Genomic DNA, 21,770 nt, shown 5'->3' with positions numbered 1-21,770 from the left:
ACATATTGCTTTGTCTAGTGAACCTGTTGTCTATGGCATTATTAAAAGTAAAATAATTTCTAAAAAATTGCGGGAAACTCCCATTAATACATTTCTTAACCAGTTTGATCTAGTTGGTCTAGTTTTAGCAAAATTTTGGCTTGATTTTGGGCAAAAATATTCTCATTTTCTCATATGGTGGCACTTAGAAATGTTTCAAGCTTACAACTCTGTACTTGTAATTTGTCACCTGAGACTGGAGACTTCTCCAGACCAAAATTTGTCAAGGGATTGCTTTTCATTCCTGAGAGTATAAGCTAGATCAAAATTCAGTCACCTGAGTGAGGATGTGAACCAAAATTTGGTGAAAGAACAGGGAATAAGTCAAATTTAGGTCTAATTTACACCAAAATTTGGTTTATTTAAGCCAAATTATTTCCTACAGGGTTCATCTGCTCTCCATTTAAACCAAGTTTGCCTGTTTACTGTATACTCTCTGTCTACGTTTGTCTGTCTCCTTGTGAAGTCTTGCTAAATGTAAGTGTACATTTTACTTCAAGAAAGTTTCATCTCTCAGGTTTTTTTTGGACTTGTTCCATCCTTTGGTCTATGATTATGGATTTGCCCTTTTTGATATTGCCTTACTTGTTTTAATCATACAACGGCATGATTTTTAGGAAAACCCATAATAAAGAAACTTTCTCAGTCTTTCTGTTGTTTTTATATAAAGTGATAGAGTCCTTGTGTTAATTCCTTGCAAGTTTATCATGATGTCCTCTTTGTATATTCGTTATTATTCTATCCACATTCACTGGATATGCGTAATCGCGTGCTCTGATTGGCTACTCTACTACTAGGCTATCAGCTCATATACTGTGAGTGGAGAAAAACAAAATGTCGGAGCGTGTTGCTCAGGGACGTCACTAGGTTTGAGAGACAGGGGTAGCTTAGCACCCAGAGGAGAAAAGGTATTGTGCGCGCGCAGCGCGCGCCGAACATTTTTCAGAGCACCTACTAAGGCTGTCAATCAATTCATTATTTCAAGAGCATCACACCTTGGGGACACACTTCCCACCATTTCTATTCTATTTTAAAATTGCTTTCATCATTTAATTGTTTGCTGAAGCAACTTCACCAGCTAAACTACAAAAATGTGAAAAAACCAATGGTAGGTGTCATGCATTCCTGCGCAAACTGAAGAGGGCAAGTGCTTCACAAATCATCATGTAAACATTCTACAGAAGACTCAATATAGCCTAGGTAAAGTTAAGCAAATGCAAACCACTGACATCAAATTACAATCTCACCGTGTGTGTCTGCAAATGAAAGCATAGAATTCTGACTCTCTGCAAACCCAACTCAATGGAAGCCCGCACCGCGCCTGCTGCAGAATGCCCGCGTAGTTTTTTAAGTCCTACTAGCCTACCACTCGACGTGACGCTTGACACAGAGCCAATGAGGAGGAATCATAACGATATTAATAATATTGCATTAAACAATAAATAAGCAAGCAGAAACTGTTGTTCGGATTAACTTGCGTTCTTGATGGCTCATGTTCAGTGCTTTACTGCCTTTGTTTTTTTTGGGAAAAAAAATAAAAATATAAATAATTTAAAAAAGGGCAAAAAATATAGGGTGGCTTTGCCATAAGATAGGGTGGCTGGAGCTACCCTAAAATGGGTCTGGCGACGTCTATGGTGTTGCTGAACCAACTGAGGATAAAATAAAAATTCTACTTAAAAACAAAACCACAAAAATGATCAAATAATTAAAAGAAACAGAAATAGCGAAAAGAACATTTTTTTTGTTTGTTTGGGTCCCCCCCCCCCCCCCCCCCCCCAAGATCTCCTGTTCCACACTCCAGCCCAGTCGGTGGCGATTATGTACCTTTAAGTTGGTTTGCCAACCGCCAGAAAAAAACCCTAAAGAAGAAGAAAACCCAAAAAAATACAAAAAAAGCAACAAAATATGGAATAAAAGTATTTGATAGTAAGAACATATCTTTTTAAAATTATTTTTTAAGAATTATTATTCTGATTATTATCACATTTTTCACAAATTGTTACTGTCATTTCGCCGGTTTGTTTACATTCTAAGCAGAAATTATTTTGTCTGACGTTTTGTACAAAGTTTTTATTTATCGAATTTGCAAAAAAAAACAATAAAAATGCTGTGTTTCTCAAAATCCAGTGAATGTGGATAGAAAATATAACACAGTTATAAGACTACAGTTGACAGTTATTCCACTCAGTCTCGTCATACATGGATTATAGCCAACTCGGTGCTATGTGCCTCGTCAGCTATCAGCTCATGTACGGCTTGATTTCATGGAATAACTGTTAACTGTAGTCTTATAACTGTGTTATATTTCCGTTTGGCCACATTGTTTAGAAATTTGCTTAACATTTAAAGTTGAATTTAAATTTGTATTAATTTAAAGTATTTAAAGTGCATTTTAAGTTGAAGCAGTGCACACCTCGCTTTGACCTTGCTAAGGAACTAACTAATCCAGTTTCCCTCTCTCACATTTTTCAGGACATCTCGAAATACAACCCCGATTCCAAAAAAGTTGGGACAAAGTATAAATTGTAAATAAAAATGGAATGCAATAATTTACAAATCTCAAAAACTGATATTGTATTCACAATAGAACATAGACAACATATCAAATGTCGAAAGTGAGACATTTTGAAATTTCATGCCAAATATTGGCTCATTTGAAATTTCATGACAGCAACACATCTCAAAAAAGTTGGGACAGGGGCAATAAGAGGCTGGAAAAGTTAAAGGTACAAAAAAGGAACAGCTGGAGGACCAAATTGCAACTCATTAGGTCAATTGGCAATAGGTCATTAACATGACTGGGTATAAAAAGAGCATCTTGGAGTGGCAGCGGCTCTCAGAAGTAAAGATGGGAAGAAGATCACCAATCCCCCTAATTCTGCGCCGACAAATAGTGGAGCAATATCAGAAAGGAGTTCGACAGTGTAAAATTGCAAAGAGTTTGAACATATCATCATCTACAGTGCATAATATCATCAAAAGATTCAGAGAATCTGGACGAATCTCTGTGCGTAAGGGTCAAGGCCGGAAAACCATACTGGGTGCCCGTGATCTTCGGGCCCTTAGACGGCACTGCATCACATACAGGTATGCTTCTGTATTGGAAATCACAAAATGGGCTCAGGAATATTTCCAGAGAACATCATCTGTGAACACAATTTACCGTGCCATCCGCCGTTGCCAGCTAAAACTCTATAGTTCAAAGAAGAAGCCGTATCTAAACATGATCCAGAAGCGCAGACGTCTTCTCTGGGCCAAGGCTCATTTAAAATGGACTGTGGCAAAGTGGAAAACTGTTCTGTGGTCAGACGAATCAAAATTTGAAGTTCTTTATGGAAATCAGGGACGCCGTGTCATTCGGACTAAAGAGGAGAAGGACGACCCAAGTTGTTATCAGCACTCAGTTCAGAAGCCTGCATCTCTGATGGTATGGGGTTGCATTAGTGCGTGTGGCATGGGCAGCTTACACATCTGGAAAGACACCATCAATGCTGAAAGGTATATCCAGGTTCTAGAGCAACATATGCTCCCATCCAGACGACATCTCTTTCAGGGAAGACCTTGCATTTTCCAACACAACAATGCCAAACCACATACTGCATCAATTACAGCATCATGGCTGCGTAGAAGAAGGGTCCGGGTACTGAACTGGCCAGCCTGCAGTCCAGATCTTTCACCCATAGAAAACATTTGGCGCATCATAAAACGGAAGATACGACAAAAAAGACCTAAGACAGTTGAGCAAGTAGAATCCTACATTAGACAAGAACGGGTTAACATTCCTATCCCTAAACTTGAGCAACTTGTCTCCTCAGTCCCCAGACGTTTACAGACTGTTGTAAAGAGAAAAGGGGATGTCTCACAGTGGGAAACATGGCCTTGTCCCAACTTTTTTGAGATGCGTTGTTATCATGAAATTTAAAATCACCTCATTTTTCTCTTTAAATGATACATTTTCTCAGTTTAAACATTTGATATGTCATCTGTGTTCTATTCTGAATAAAATATGGAATTTTGAAACTTCCACATCATTGCATTCCGTTTTTATTTACAATCTGTACTTTGTCCCAACTTTTTTGGAATCGGGGTTGTATTTTACTGGATTAAAACTATTTTTGACTACCTAGTTTCACGCTTGAACGTTGAAGGGCGTGATGCAAGTGATTGGGTTTTTAACGTGAATGCACTCACAACCCATCATAGTCTGATCACAAGAATAAACATCTCCTCAGGGAAGATGTAATATCTATGATCGTTTTTAAATCCATTTATGTGGACTGTCTCGCATACAAATCTGTGTGTAAGATATTACTATAGAAATGATAATGTATTTGAATGGGTGCGTTAATATAGACTTTGCAGTTGGATCTGTTATTTGAGTGCTGGTGTAGAAAATTAATCAACATCTAACTAATCATCAACAGTACTCTGGTATAAATATATATTTTTTAAAAAATGATAGAATTGTTATAAAATTGTTATTCATTGTTTCTGTAGCGCTCAGCAAAGACAGACACGATGTACTCTCCTGTCAACGTTAAAGATGACGAATCAGTTGGGAAGAACGGCACTTTTATCAGCATGACGCCTGTGGAGAAGTCTTGAACAGGACCTGCTGGTGTGTGTGTGTGTGTGTGTGTGTGTGTGTGTGTGTGTGTGTGTGTCATACAAATGCTACCGCTCCTAAAAATGCTGTTTTTTTGTTGTTGTTGTTTTAAACTATCAACTCATTATAATTTGAATGTGACATCAATAGGCTTCCATTTAGGATGACCATGGCGCTGTGAATGAATGAGTGAGTGAATGACTGAATTAGTCTAGATTCTTGGATTGAATTATAATATTTTCATTAATGACCTGTTGAAGCATTTGGCAGGGCATTTCCAGTCAGATTTCACATTCAGAAGTCAGCACAGTTACAGGTCTCATATATATATATATATATATATATATATATATATATATATATATATATATATGGCGGCACGGTGGTGTAGTGGTTAGCGCTGTCGCCTCACAGCAAGAAGGTCCTGCCTGGGTTCGAGCCCCGGGGCCGGCAAGGGCCTTTCTGTGTGGAGTTTGCATGTTCTCCCCGTGTCCGCATGGGTTTCCTCCGGGTGCTCCGGTTTCCCCCACAGTCCAAAGACATGCAGGTTAGGTTAACTGGTGACTCTAAATTGACCGTAGGTGTGAATGTGAGTGTGAATGGTTGTCTGTGTCTATGTGTCAGCCCTGTGATGACCTGGCGACTTGTCCAGGGTGTACCCCGCCTTTCGCCCGTAGTCAGCTGGGATGGGCTCCAGCTTGCCTGCGACCCTGTAGAAGGATAAAGCGGCTAGAGATAATGAGATGAGATTATATATATATATATATATATATATATATATATATATATATATATATATATATATAATGCCCTCCATGATTATTGTCCCACCTTGTAAAGATTAGTAAAAAGGGTTAGAAAAAAAATCCACCTTTTGGTGAAGTCGCTTCATCTCACCCTGAAAAAAATGAGAAAAATCCAGCTTTTAATTGAAATAAATTTATTCAGAGAAAAACATATCTCTCATCAAGAAATAATTATTTTCAACAAAAACTTGTGCCATTATTATTGTCACTCCTTCATTTAATACTTTGTACAACCTCCTTCCCTTGTCAGTAAAACAGCACTGAGTCTCTCCTATAACACTTTATAAGGTTGGAGATACAGTGCAGGGCATCCGAGACCGTTCCTCTTTACTCAATCTCTCCAGATCATCCAGGATCCGAGGCCCTCTCTGGTGCTCTCTCTCCTCTTCAGCTCGGCCCACAGATGGCCAGGGCAGAAGCTTGGTTCTGTGCTCAGTGAACCATTTTTGTCTTGATTTGGACAAATGCTTCAGATCATTGTCCTGCTGGAAGATCCAATAACGACCCAGTTTGAGTTTCCTGGCAGAAGCAGCCAGATTTAGATTTAAAATGTTCTGATATTTCATGGAGTCCATGATGCCATGGACCCTAACAAGGTTTCCAGGGTTTTGGGAGGAAAAACAGCCCCCAAACATCACAGAACCTCAACCATATTTTACAGTTGGGATCGGGTTCTTTTCATTATAGCCATCTTAATTTTTACGCCAAACCCATCTTGAGTGTTTATCGCCAAAAAGCTCCATTTTTGTTCCATCAGACCAGAGAACACAGTTCCAGGCAAAGTTGTAGTCGTGTTTCGCAAACTTCAGGTGCTTACGTTTGTGGTTAACTGACAGAAAAGGCTTTTTTGGCATACTTTCCAAATAATCTGTGGCGTCTGATGGTGGTTTTGGAGACTTGGAAACCTTAAGATTTTACTTTTTCTTGTAATTCACCAACAGACCAACAGTGATCCTTGGAGATTTTTTTTTCCTCTCTAACCATCCTCCTCACTATACGTGGAGGCAAAATAAACTTGCGTTCTCTTCCAGGCAAGTTTGTAACAGTTCCAGTTGGTGTCCACTTTTTATCATTGCCCTAACAGTAGAAATTGACATTTTCAGCCGAGTAGCTATTTTTATATAACCATTCCCTGACTTATGAAGGTCAACACACTTCTCCCTCATTTGGTTTGTGTGTTTTCTCTTATCTTTCCCATATTGATGGATGACGAAGGGAATTTGGACTCTGTGTCACCTCATATTGTTAATCAGGAAGTCATGGATGACAGCTTGCTGAAGCTATGTCATCAAAAGGTGGATTTTTTTCTAACCCTTTTCCCTAATCTTTACAGGGAGGTAATAATCATGGAGGGCACTGTATACACTACCGTTCAAAAGTTTGGGGTCACTTTGAAATGTCCTTATTTTTGAAAGAAAAGCACTGTTCTTTTCAATGAAGATCACTTTAAACTAATCAGAAATCCACTCTATACATTGCTAATGTGGTAAATGACTATTCTAGCTGCAAATGTCTGGTTTTTGGTGCAATATCTCCATAGGTGTATCGAGGCCCATTTCCAGCAACTCTCACTCCAGTGTTCTAATGGTACAATGTGTTTGCTCATTGCCTCAGAAGGCTAATGGATGATTAGAAAACCCTTGTACAATCATGTTAGCACAGCTGAAAACAGTTTCGCTCTTTAGAGAAGCTATAAAACTGACCTTCCTTTGAGCAGATTGAGTTTCTGGAGCATCACATTTGTGGGGTCGACTAAATGCTCAAAATGGCCAGAAAAATGTCTTGACTATATTTTCTATTCATTTTACAACTTATGGTGGCAAATAAAAGTGTGACTTTTCATGGAAAACACTAAATTGTCTGGGTGACCCCAAACTTTTGAACGGTAGTGTATGTCGTAGGCTAATAGCTACTGCGTTACAGTATTTCACACTGCAGGGATGGAGCAGTTACTAGCAAGGAGACTGCTTTTGTGCCTTACGGTTTCATTCAAAAGACTGAATCCGCTACTGAGAATTTTTTATCAGTATTCAAAAATGAACTGATCTCAACTGATTTCAAACATTGTTCCCTAATATAATTCCAGAAATGTGAGTCCTTAATGAGGAAAGTGTTAGAGTAAGTGTTTGAGGACTAAACTAATTGAGTCAATATCAGGTCAGTCATGAAGGGCGGTATTCAAAATTAACGACTTATGTCCAAAACTTATGTCAGTAGACAATGTTGAGTATTCAGTGACAGGTCATACAATTTTCTAGGCTTCCTGTTCGAATTGTGCAAATTACCTGCATGTGATTTTTCACGCCTCCAAGGTTTTCTCAAATTCAAGCGTTCAAGATGGGGCTTTTGAGTGGCCTCTAGACCACAGCCTTTAAACACAAGTGCCTACCTTTAAACGAGAAAAAAAATCAGGGATAGAAAATGCAGAATGTGGATGGAAAATGTTTTTTTTCTTCGCTGTCGTGTAATACTATATAATGTAAAAACCATTCGACAGTCTAAAGATATGATGACATATGGTATGAGTGAGAAGATGGCAAGCCAGTGACATTACCAGTATATTACTGCTTGAATAGTTCTAGTTGTTATTATCACTGGCAACACTTATCAAAATAACTTCCACCTTTAATAGATGACAAGTAATAAAATAGCACTTGATCCAGCACATCATATTACTGAACATATTTTGATATTGGGATCAGTATCAGAGATACACCTCTGTTTTATTCAAACTACGTCCTTCTCACGTAACATCTGTACAGCTGAGGTCTGGATACTGATGTGTGCAATGTTGGTATTAAAGCAAGACGGCCTTTCGATTTCATAAAATCAGTGAAATTTAGTTCCCTCTGAAATTTGGTCGTTGTGATATATATTTATTTCTGTAATATCTTAAAAACCAGGCCATTCTGTGACTGGGAAGTTATTTAATTTGAGGGGATTCCTGAGCCAATAATGTGCATGAAATCGCTCGCTTCGTGCGGTCAAGTAAACAGAGGAAGTCCGTGTGCGCATGCGCAGGTTTACCTTCTTCTTTCGGGTTTTACGGCAGCTGGCATCCACAGTGTTGCATTACTGCCATCTACAGGTTTACCTTTGAGCATGCGCTGACAGTTCCATCATTCTGTTGCTAAACGAACAGCTGATCGCACCGAGGTGCTCGCTGACCGCCGATATTTATTAGTTTGGTCCTGCGTTTCCTTTCCTTCGGATATAACATAACGTCTTTTCTTCTCACTTTCCGTTACTGTAGTCGGTCTTTCACGTTTCATTCGCGTCCTCCATTTTTCTGTCCTGTTTCAAATTTGTATCCCACAATGCCTTGCATGAACGGGGAAAGCCTACCACGTCATGCATTGACGTAGTATTTTGAATTGGGTCATTGTGAAGCAGGAAAAAAATAGCCGAGAATTTAGGGCCACATGGCCCTAAATTCATTAAGTGTTCTATTTTTTAAAAACTAATAAAATTGGAAGTCTGTGATTCGAATTCAGTAGCTTTCGGTCCACTAAACAAAAATAATTGGGTGTCGGGGAAAACTCTTTTTATGACCAACACTTGAAAAATCTGAAAGGCAGTCTAGCTTTAAATCAGTACACAACTCTGACTACAGAGTAAAAAAAGACCACGACAGTTAACACTGCATTAAAAGATAACCCCTGTTACTATCCTGTCATAAGCCAGATATTCAGATTCCAATCAAATGAGATTCATATAAAAAGGGATATCTCACTCATTTTTAAAAGAGTATTCGCTGAGTTGGTGTTTTTTGGTGGTGAATTTAAACTTTTCGACCTGCTTACGAGCAGATTATGAGCCGCTCCTTTTTAATGTGAGTGTTCAATGCACTGAGCATCGTTACATACAAGTCTGGTCCCATTTCATGTATTTCAACCACTATATCACTTTTCAGACGTGTTCATAAGGAAGGAATGATGAATTCATCATTTCGTTTTGTTTAATTTTTTTTTCTGTGTTATTGTATTTTAGTTTTATGACTGACAAAGACGCTGGCTTGATTGATTGCATTGGTATCCGCAGTAAAACTGCCGTATCAAACGAAAGCGAAAGTTTCATTGGAGTAGGATGGTTATGCTAAACACGTCAGATTATGTTACTATTGTTATTGTGTATATTTTAACAGCTATTGCTAAACTTATTGTCGGTGACGTACGGTAAATATTAATATGTAGCCTACTATATATGGTCATCTTGCATTCAAAACACTTAGTGTTACATTAACGTTAACATGCATACCATTGATGTTAATGAAACGTTATATTCATTTGAATTTTGTTCCATTTCTTAAAGTCCCTGTTCTGTTTAATACTTAACAATGGAAGGTCCTCAGATTTACTTTTAGATTCTATGGTAATAACGCTATAACTACGATTATTATTATTTTTTTTTTCTTCTCAATATGAACATCATTACTCAAAACAGACACACAAAAGTACTTCATGTTTGGCGATCCTCCTGCTAGCAGGTGTGTTTGTATATAAAAAATGGCAAAATTTAACATCTTTTTTAATGTGTCATAAAATTCCTCTTTTGGTTCAAAGTTACAGCCGCCAGCTGTTTTCTCAGGTTCGAAATGACCCAAACATCATCTCTATAATGTAAATATGATTAAAATAATTGTTTTCATCTTTTTACAGACATTAAACCAAACAAACTTTAATCCATGCCTATTTTTTTTTAATCATATGCAGGGTGTGCACTACTTTCCAGTATTTTAGCATAAGTATGAAGTTACTATATTAAATAATCAGCTATAATTTTCAAACAAAATTCAATTTAAATGTAAAAAAAACCCCACCTTCTTCTCACACTGACCAGTGTCATGTCTCCTTTGTCTTTTGTACCCTGGATGATGGGATTAAAAACTATCCGTAGTCGTGAAAATGCAGTTTGAACCATATTTATTCTGTGAAAATATATGAGAAAAAAAAAATCGAAGTTGTGCCACACTTGTACAATGCTTTATGTAAACAGGTTTATTAAAGTTTATTTTAGGACATGATTCTTGCCTAACCTGTATATGTGATCGAGGCCCTTGCATTTCAAATTGTAGAGATGTCTATACAATGTTTTGTATATATGATAAGTCTTTGTGTGTCATACTTTCAATATAAATAAAGCTAAATCTGTTGGAACTAATTAGTGTTTGTGTTTGCTTATGAGGCTTAGAGCAGGGGTTCTCAACCTTTTCTGCTTCAAGGCCCACCTATTCATACTTGTACCGAGTCGGAGCCCATTAAAAAAGATCCCCAATTATTTTGGCTCATCTATTCTATTAGAATCTAATAATCTATTATAAAGTGGATTAATGGGATGCAACATCACTCCCTATTACACAAAACAAACTTTTGAATTGTAGGTATTGTATTTAAAACTGCATGCATGTGCCGGAAGCCGACATAAAACCATGCATGCAGGGCGTTCTCAGTCAAAAGGGATTAATGATCCAAAAGTGGAGTCTTTTGGTCAATTAACACAAGAACTTATAATAATATAATAATAATAAGTTAAATTTATATAGCGCCTTTCAAGAAACCCAAGGACGCTTTACAATTATAGACAAGGAAAAAAAGTAAATAAATAAAAAATAACAAATAAATAAATAAAAAGTCCACCAAGTAGGGGTCAGGATGTAATTCCAGTGGTGTAGCAGCCACAGTCCCACCAAAAGGCGCACGAAAACGAGTCCCACATCTCCAGCACCGCCGCCGTGACGCCGTCAGCAACATCGCTCGAACACCACGCCGTGGATCCACAAAGCGAGCAGAGAAGCTCCGCCATGCAGAGCGCTGATATGTCCAAACCGCCTGCACAGCCGCCGCGACATCACCAAGCAACATCGCTCAGAACATCACGCCAAGCATTAAAGCACAGAGCGCTGGACAACCACGATGTAAAATGAGCAACGAGCTCACTGCAGTCCACGGCTGGGAGCGCAGGCATCACCCACAGCGAACCAAGGCCTGGAGGGAACCGACGCCCAAAACTGGGTCCGGAGCTACACCACCACCGGCAGACAAAACACTCAAACAAACATCAAACTACACAAACACACAGAAAAAATAAATAAATAAAATGAAAATAGAAAAAGAAAGAAAAATAAAATAAAAAAGCTCTGGTGAGAAGCGGCAGCCAGAACGCGCACGACGTACTCTCAACCGGAAACGGAATTTATTGTCGTGTTTGTGTCCAGCAAACAAGCAAGCTATTAAAACCAAGAAGTACATTCAAAAGAAGTAGATATAGAAACCACTCAATGGGATTAGATCCTTACACACTAACAAAGAAGGATTTTTCTTACGAGTTGGAAGATTATCCATCCGTTGATTTCCCCGACATCTCAAACGACCTGGTGCTGCAGACATCATTCTACATGGAGACACAGATGAAAACCTGGAAGATCATGGAGGAGTACAACTTTTTATAAGTGGCTGGGTTAAAGATCTGGGGATCAGGACACTACAAGATAGACGGTGGGAGCCGGAGCTAAGTGCAGGAAGAGTGTTTATGAGCAGGCGTCATATTTAAGTCAAGTCAAGTTTATTTTTATAGCGCTTTTAACAATAGACATTGTTGCAAAGCAGCTTTACAGAGAATTAAAGACTTCAAACATGAGCTACTTTTATCCCTAATTTATCCCTGATGAGCAAGCCTGTGGCGACGGTGGCAAAGGAAAAACTCCCTCAGACGACATGAGGAAGAAACCTTGAGGAACCAGACTCAAAAGGGAACCCATCCTCATCTGGGTGAGAACAGACAGCATGATTATAAATAACTCACTTCTATAACTGTTTCTTTATTACCACAATTCTCAAAAATTCTAGAAAAAATATTCAACAACAGATTAGACAAATTCCTGGATAAGCATAAATTACTCTCTGACAGTCAATACGGATTTAGATCAAACAGTTCAACATCACTGGCATTAATGGAATCGGTTGAGGAAATCACTAACGCTGTAGATCACAATTAGTACGCAATTGGAATATTCATCGACCTCAAGAAAGCTTTCGACACAATCAATCATGACATATTAATCAATAAACTGGAACGATATGTGATCAGGGGGATAATTTTGCACTGGGTGAAAAGTTATTTAAGGGACAGGAGATTACACTTCCTCACGCTTGGACATTGCTTGTGGTGTCCCCCAGGGGTCAGTATTGGGTCCAAAACTGTTCATCTCATCTCATCTCATTATCTCTAGCCGCTTTATCCTGTTCTACAGGGTCGCAGGCAAGCTGGAGCCTATGCCAGGATCTTCTGGGGATGATCACTGCAGAACTGTCTAAATTAAAGAAGTGGTTCGACAGGAACAAATTATCTTTAAACCTTAATAAAACTAAATTCATGTTATTTGGGAATTGTAAAAGGAATACTCGAGCACTAATACATGTAGATGGGGTTGATATTGTAAGGGTACATGAAAATAAATTTCTTGGTGTAATTGTAGACGATAAAATAACATGGAAATCCCACATAAAACATGTACAAACTAAACTGTCACGGAGCATTTCAGTACTGAGTAAGGCAAAACACTTTCTGGACCACAAATCACTCCACTTTCTTCACAGCTCACTAATATTACCATACTTAAAGGTCTGATGACACGAACATGACTCTATGCAATTTCTTAAATAAACTATACAACATGGCAAACATGTTAGATTTCTGTTATAATTACGTGAAAAGAAGCTGTTGTTACGCGAATATCCAACTTTTAATTGCACAGCGCAAGAAAACTGGGTCCGTGGCTCGCGGCCATGCTGTGACGTCAGCGGAAGAACACGCTGCGGTTCACTGGCTGTTCTACTCAATGGAAATGGCGCATGAAAACGCCGGTGAACTCTCTAGTGCTAGCTCTTCCTCTGAACAAAAGAACAACCAAATACTGGTACTTTAAGCAGTGATCATGATGGCATGATTTTATCTGATTTTAAATAAATGAGATTGATAATAATGTGAATGTTCACAACTAGTACATACAAACTCTGCAGCTTCTGATTCAGCAGCTGCGTCATACTCCGCAAAAACATCAGCAAGAACCTACAATATAAATGGAAATGCAATACACTAAGCTCAAATGACTTTTGGAAAGTACAATTTCTAAATTTTTTCTACATATTCTTGAAGTCGGTCATCGGGGTACTTGCTACCGTTCCCTAACAACGCATGGCAAAGGGTAAAGTGTAGTGTTGCTGTGAGTACTTGCTAAAGCCTCCGGTGGAAGATCCTCGATGTGCTGATAAGACATACAGTTCTATATAACACACAAGTGTCACGATAATCACAAAACAGATGCAAATTGTTAAAATACCTAATTTTTAAGCAATCATGTGTTGATCTCTTCCGAATAGAATCTATGATAGCCTACCCTCTTTACCCTTTGCCTCTCGTTGCTAAGCGGCAGTTACATGAAAGCCGCAAGCTTTCACAAGCAAATACATGACTGATATCACGCCGACTTTATGATTACATTTATGATTATCATGAATGTGTACTCTATGATGTGTACTCTATGGGCGCTCTGGAGCGAGTCACTTCCAAGATGGCCGCGCAGACCGCATGGTTACTATTTTTAGCATCATGTCGGAGCACTCTATAGCTCTACGTACCTTTATCTTATGTCATTTCTCAACACATGTTCTGACAGGAGGACTGTCTTTGGAGGAGTCGCCTTGTCCCAGGCGACTGCTGGATCCGGCATAGCTACTAGTAGACCCCCTCCGGAATACTGTAGGCACTGCTGATGGTAGCAACACACGTTTGTGCTGAACTGCACACCCAAGAGATTCTTTTAAGCTGGGAAGGGTGTCAAAACAATCCAAATCGAAGTGTTCAGAGCACAGGACAGATGTTGGTGAGGGCTCCCACTTGTCACGAGTGCGCCTGACTTGCTTCACCCACTTCGCATGCAGCTCGGGATCTCTGGGAAACTTGAATAAACTTACCCCATCCTTGTGGGTTTTGGAGCAAAAGCCGGCAACACAATACGAAGGCTTAATAACTATATATGTATAATAATGTCTAATAAAAATACTAATAATGATAAACTGAACACCTGCCGCATCAACAACAAACTGGTAAGTTAGGAGGAAGGTTCTTTCGCTGACATCATATAGCTCCTCCTCCTCTTTCGTCTCCTGGGTGCTGCAGCCCCGTCAAATTTGCCCAAATAGCCGCGTTTTTTATCATAACTTGTAAAATAGGCGCCTTCGTGAATTAATATATGGATCATCGGGAATTACTTTTTATGTTATAAAACATCGCCAAAGATGTCAAAAACGTGTCATCAGCACTTTAAATTATTGTGTAGAGTAGGGTGCATCAGTTGCCCCTAAAAATGAAAAGTTCCTCTGATCATGATGCATTTTTGTTTTTATGTTCCTTTTGGTAAGAAAACACACTGGGTGAAATATTTTGACAAAATTCAAAAGTTTAATGGTGGCACCAGGAGCTCAAAGTTATGGAAAAAGCTGCTATTTTATGACTTTTATGACAAAATTTCGATCACTTTTCATGAAACATTATGGCACCTTATAGAGTATATGCTACCAAATATCTTAGATCCACATTTTTAGTACATATTCTAAATATATTATCAAGCACAGTTTGAGTTTTAGCTGTTCATTGAATCATTGTTCAACTACTTTTAAACAATACAAATGTATTATAAATCACATTAATGCTTCTCAATCCCTTACAAAGGTTCTTAACATGATCTCTGGGTCACAAGAAATCAATAAATGGAGTCCAACATTGTGATTCAAACCTTACGCGAAAACATAAAATAAGCGTTTTTTGGCAAAAAATGAACCTCATGGCGCCACCGTTAGACTTTTGAATATGGTCAAAAAATTTCTACAGGATGTCTTTATTGGTGAAAAGGAACACCAAAACAAAAATGCATCAGATTTTATGAAAGTGAGGGCAACTGATGCACCCTGGTGTAGAGATTTGGGGCAATACTTCTCATCTCATTATCTGTAGCCGCTTTATCCTGTTCTACAGGGTCGCAGGCAAGCTGGAGCCTATCCCAGCTGACTACGGGCGAAAGGCGGGGTACACCCTGGACAAGTCGCCAGGTCATCACAGGGCCGACACATAGACACAGACAACCATTCACACTCACATTCACACCTACGGTCAATTTAGAGTCACCAGTTAACCAAACCTGCATGTCTTTGGACTGTGGGGGAAACCGGAGCACCCGGAGGAAACCCACGCGGACACGGGGAGAACATGCAAACTCCACACAGAAAGGCCCTTGCCGGCCACGGGGCTCGAACCCGGATCTTCTTGCTGTGAGGCGACAGCGCTAACCACTACACCACCGTGCGGGGCAATACTTATAAATGCACATTACAACCACTGACTATACTGCAGAAAAGAGCCATAAGGACAATTCATAACACTGGTTATAGAGAACATACTAATCCTTTATTCTTAAAATCAAAAATACTAAAACTCACAGATCTGGTTCATTTTCAAACAGCACAAATCATGTATAGAACAATAAACAACCTACTTCCAGTCAACATTCAAAAACTTTTTTCAGAAAGAGGAGGGATATAATTTGAGGGGGGAAATGAACTTTAAACATCTTTTTGCTCGCACAACCTTAAAAACACATTGCATCTCAGTATGTGGAGTGAAATTGTGGAACAGACTGTCGGGGGGGCTGAAGCAATGTCCAAGCATGAGTATATTCAAACAGCGGGACAAACACATGGTATTCACTAGGTACAGGGAGGAAGAAGGGTGGGACGAGCACTAGGGCTTTTTGCACATATTTTTATTTACTTTGTTTATCTTGCTTATTTTCTATTTTGTTGGTATAGGCAAATATGTTTAATTACTTGTGTTCAGGAGTATGTGATTTAAAAATAGTAAATAAAAATAATAATAACATTAAAGATAAATAAATAATAAATAATAGATATATATATACAGGCGGCACGGTGGTGTAGTGGTTAGCGCTGTCGCCTCACAGCAAGAAGGTCCTGGGTTCGAGCCCCGGGGCCGGCGAAGGCCTTTCTGTGTGGAGTTTGCATGTTCTCCCCGTGTCTGTGTGGGTTTCCTCCGGGTGCTCCGGTTTCCTCCACAGTCCAAAGACATGCAGGTTAGGTTAACTGTTGACTCTAAATTGACCGTAGGTGTGAATGTGAGTATGAATGGTTGTCTGTGTCTATGTGTCAGCCCTGTGATGACCTGGCGACTTGTCCAGGGTGTACCCCGCCTTTCGCCCGTAGTCAGCTGGGATAGGCTCCAGCTTGCCTGCGACCCTGTAGAAGGATAAAGCAGCTAGAGATAATGAGATGAGATGAGATATATATATACACACACAGGAAGTAAATAGTATTATTAATTAATTGGAAAGGGGGTAGGATTAAATAAGCTAATGCTTCTTCCTACTCCTTTTCAAACATGTTAAGTTAATATTGTTTCCATTGTTTTTAATTGAATTAAGTGTTATTTGTTCTTTTGTTTTTGTTTTTTTGTTTGTTTTTTTCTCTTCTGTTTTGTACTACTTTGACATGTTTGAAATAAAGCATTCATTCATTCATTCATTCATAACGGTGTCCTATAGAGTCGCAAAGTATAACTGTGTAACCAGGAAAATCATTATAGTTTTGACACGAAGTCTGTTTTGTTGCAGTTATAAACTGTTCATTGATGGAAACTTAAGTGCAAAACTGTTCATGACAACTGCAGTCCTAAAGTTAGCAAGTCAACTGTAGTCCTCAGCCATAAAAGCATTACTGTAAGTGTCCAGAGCGTCTTCCAATTGTTTTTTTTTAACAAAAGCAGAGTATTTAAACAGCGTTATAAACAGGGCTAGAAACAAACGTTACAGTGATAATGATAATACTTCGCAAAGCCTCTATGAAAACAGCTTCCGTATCTGCTTGGCTGATTGCACTCAAATCAGTATCAGGTGTTTCCCATAATGACTGGGTCCCAAGCTGCGCCAGACTCAAGCGTGCAAAGGCGTGACAGTCAAGTGCTCACCTGCTGTGTGACCACAACTTTTAGCTCACGTGTATATTGCCATCAAAAAGCCTCATTTTCATCCATAACCCATCGTAAAGCATCACGAGCTGTAGTGTGACCATAGCTTAATGAGGCGGATGTGACATCAGATGCAACCCAGCAATTGTACCCAGTGGCGGCTCCTGAATTTTTTTTCAGGGGGGGCAATTTTCCCCCGTTATGTCTACACGGACCGTAAATGTCCACAGGACTGAAGTAAATTGACCTAGGTAGCAAATCAATTGGCCGAACTTGTTTTTGCCTGGTAAATTCAGATATCAATATAGACAATATCTCTTCTCTCCACTAGGTGGCAACACTAAACAAGTTAAAGGTGGCAAACTAAGGTAGCCTAGTAAACTAGACCCACCCACCTAGCGGCCAAAAATATTTTTGCCTACGAGTGGCAAATATTCACATTTAGTCTGGCTTGCCAGGCTAAAACTAAGGAAGATTCATTGTGAAGCCTTCAAAGCAAAACATCTGGCATCACAATCAATTAATATTGCATTACTCATTTATTTTCTCATATTAGTCCAGTATTCTATAAGAAGTAGACACAAATTCTTAATTATAAACATATTCTAATTTCTTCAATTCTAAAGAATGCAATTAAAGCGGCAGGATATAAATCCAAAACAAGTGTTTAAGTTTTGAAAAAGATGAAGAAAAGCAAAACCATCAAACAAACATGTGCAGCTTAATTATGTGGGGTTTTTTTTATATGGAATTGCACCATTTTAACAACAAATAATAATTCTAAATAAATTCTGCAGTTTTTTTCCCAAGAATTCCTCCAGAAAGCCATGCCTTAAAAGGAAATTTAAAGTATTACAAGCATGTCAATGAACACAAAAGGCTTTAGTTATTTAGCTATATACACACAAGGTTACACAAGGTTTTGTAGTCAGTGCAACTTGGCTTAACAAGTTGGAAAAAAGGTAAGGCGCTGCTGGCTCCAATACTGTACAATATATAAAAACTGAAAATATGCTTAATTTACACCAAGTCAGAGAGAACTTGAGGCTACTGAAATATTCCAACCATGGCAATGTTAAACTGCCATTGGTAAAACAAAAACATGGCAATGTTAAACTGCCATTGGTAACACACACACAAAAACAACTTTTGCCTAGTAAATTCAAATATCAGATATCACTGTACCGTCTGCTGTGCTACTTCCAGGGTGGAAGAGAATGCAAGGGTAGCAAAAAAGAGCTACATCACAGCCAGCTAGCCAAGTTGCGTTTTCCAGCCCAAAATTATGTTCAAAACCCGCCAAAATGCACAATCTGGCAACACTTGCGCGGCGCAACAGGCGTATGACGTAAGCACGCTGCTTGTGCGAGCACATAAAACCTAATAGAAAATGCATTGGGAGCATGATTTTCGAAAAAAACGTACGTACCATTAGTGTCAATGGGAGATTTTGGGGCAAATCTGAACCTGACAGAAATCGCCCCAAAAGGACGTGGCTACACCAGGCGCGACCTTAGCCTGATTGGACAATGACATTACTGTTGCCGTGGTAGTAGGAGTAGATAAAAAAAAAATCTCCCTCCCTGTTTGGGAGTGCGTCGCCCAAATCGCCCCTATTAACGAGCCGCCAGTGATTGTACCCTACTATGAGTAAAAATTAGCTTCAACTTGGGAAAAAAAATTGCAGCCCACTAGATGGTGTTTCCATGGCCCAGTGGTTGAGAAACACTGGCTTAGAGGATGCACGTGTCTTGGAAAGAAATGTTCTTTTAGAACCCTAAAGGTTTCTACTGTTTCACAGGCAATTTAAGAAACCCACACAGGCACAAGGAGAACATACAACCTCCATACAGAAATGCCCCAGTTGACTGGCAGATTCAAACCCAGAACCTTTTCTCTGTGAGGTTAGAGCTCTAACCACTACACCACCCACATGCAAAACCCAACCAACCACCCACACTTCCATTATGAGTAATGAAGTAATCTCACTGCTGTGCAGAATTCAATCTTACCTAAAGGCACTTTCACACATACAAGTCCATTTCCTGATTGTGAATCAGCGTGAAATTAATACTTTTGAGTAATTTTCTTCTGAGGGATGTCGTACTTTGGAAATTTACTCCTAAAACTTTTTCATTTGTTGGTCACAAATACAGCGATAGAAGAAAGTCTACAAACTTATTCATGTATAAATCACCAGAGCATGGAGAACACAGAGCCAGATTCCATGCCAGATACAACTTGATATCATTTTTCATTAGTAACACAAGGCCAACGTGCCACAATGAAAAGTAAAATCTTCACCACATTGGCAGCGTTGCTTGAGCTTTTCAGTCAGTAACAAACTATCTCGCAAGGAGTCTTCTCCATCATATGCTACTAGATAATTCTTTAAATAAATAAATTAATTCATTAAAAAATGGTGTGTCACATCCATGATTGATTTTATATTATTCTGATATTTTTTGTCTGTCCAATATTCAGAGCTCATCACATTTCTGCAGTGCTACAGCTACAAAATTTCATACTCTCCAACTACAAAGAAAAAAATGCAACCCCGACTCACAGAGGTGCCAAAAAAAAAAAAAAAACCACAAAACATTTTATCAGGCTTAACTGCATTTTATGGAAGCCCATTTCCAAGCCCATTTCATGGGGACAGCCATGGCCCAAAGGGTCACTGGTTCAATTCCTGGGACCAGCAGGAAAAATGTGAGGGGACTTGGGTGAATGATGTGCAGCAATAACTGCAACTAAACATTTCCTCATTAAACTGTTGATCAGTCCTGCACACCAGCTTGGAGGAATTTTAGCCCGTTCCTCCGTACAGAACAGCTTCAACTCTGGGATGTTGGTGGGTTTCCTCACGTGAACTACTCGCTTCAGGTCCTTCCATAACATTTCGATTGGATTAAGGTCAGGACTTTGACTTGGCCATTCCAAAACAGTAACTTTATTCTTCTTTAACCATTCTTTGGTAGAACGACTTGTGTGCTTAGGGTCGTTGTCTTGCTGCATGACCCACCTTCTCTTGAGATTCAGTTCATGGACAGATGTCCTGACATTTTCCTTTAGAATTTGCTGGTATAATTCAGAATTCATTGTTCCATCAATGATGGCAAGCCGTCCTGGCCCAGATGCAGCAAAACAGGTCCAAACCATGATACTACCACCACCATGTTTCACAGATGGGATAAGGTTCTTATGCTGGAATGCAGTGTTTTCCTTTCTCCAAACATAACACTTCTCATTTAAACCATGAAGTTCTATTTTGGTCTCATCCATCCACAAAACATTTTTCCAATAGCCTTCTGGCTTGTCCACGTGATCTTTAGCAAACTAAAGATGAGCATCAGTGTTCTTTTTGGAGAGCAGTGGCTTTCTCCTTGCAACCCTGCCATGCATGCCATTGTTGTTCAGTGTTCTCCTGATGGTGGACTCATGAACATTAGCATTAGCCAATGTGAGAGAGGCCTTCAGTTGCTTAAAAAATTACCCTGGGGTCCTTTGTGACCTTGCCAACTATTACACGCCTTGCTCTTGGAGTGATCTTTGTTGGTCGACCACTCCTGGGGAGGGTAACAATGGTCTTGAATTTCCTCCATTTGTACACAATCTGTCTGACTGTGGATTGGTGGAGTCCAAACTCTTTCGAGATGGTTTTGTAACCTTTTCCAGCCTGATGAGCATCAACAACGCTTTTTCTGAGGTCCTCAGAAATCTCCTTTGTTCGTGCCATGATACACTTCCACAAACGTGTTGTGAAGATCAGACTTTGATAGATCCCTGTTCTTTAAATAAAACAGGGTGCCCACTCACACCTGATTGTCATCCCATTGATTGAAAACACCTGACTCGAATTTCACCTTCAAATTAATTGCTAATCCTAGAGGTTCACATACTTTTCCCACTCACAGATATGTAATATTGGATCATTTTCCTCAATAAATAAATGACCAAGTATAATATTTTTCGTCTCGTTTGTTTAACTGAGTTCTCTTTATCTACTTTTAGGACTTGTGTGAAAATCTGATGATGTTTTTGGTCATATTTATGCGGAAATATAGAAAATTCTAAGGGGTTCACAAACTTTCAAGCACCACTGTAAATCTAATATACCATGCACTGAGAGGCTCCAGTAATTATGGATTCTCTTCGGTGACTGGCATAGTGCTATTTATTTCGGGGCTGTGCATTTTTATATATTATGAATTATATATAATTTTTAGGGCGGCACGGTGGTGTAGTGGTTAGCGCTGTCGCCTCACAGCAAGAAGGTCCTG

At 39.2% G+C, this 21,770-nt stretch overlaps 1 protein-coding gene across 1 annotated transcript in view; it reads left to right on the top strand.

The window, feature by feature from the left end:
* scarb2b (scavenger receptor class B, member 2b) overlaps positions 1-4,706 on the top strand; it is an 88,208-nt gene extending 83,502 nt beyond the window's left edge. Inside the window, exon 12 of the mRNA XM_060935575.1 lies at positions 4,540-4,706. Within this exon, the coding sequence (XP_060791558.1) occupies positions 4,540-4,647 (108 nt within the window). The 3' untranslated portion in view covers positions 4,648-4,706. The remainder of the gene's footprint in view (positions 1-4,539) is intronic.
* The last annotated feature ends 17,064 nt before the right edge of the window (positions 4,707-21,770 follow it).

This window comes from Neoarius graeffei, chromosome 12 (assembly GCF_027579695.1).
Source record: "Neoarius graeffei isolate fNeoGra1 chromosome 12, fNeoGra1.pri, whole genome shotgun sequence".
NCBI lineage: Eukaryota > Metazoa > Chordata > Actinopteri > Siluriformes > Ariidae > Neoarius > Neoarius graeffei.
This window is presented reverse-complemented; position numbering and strand designations above follow the sequence as displayed.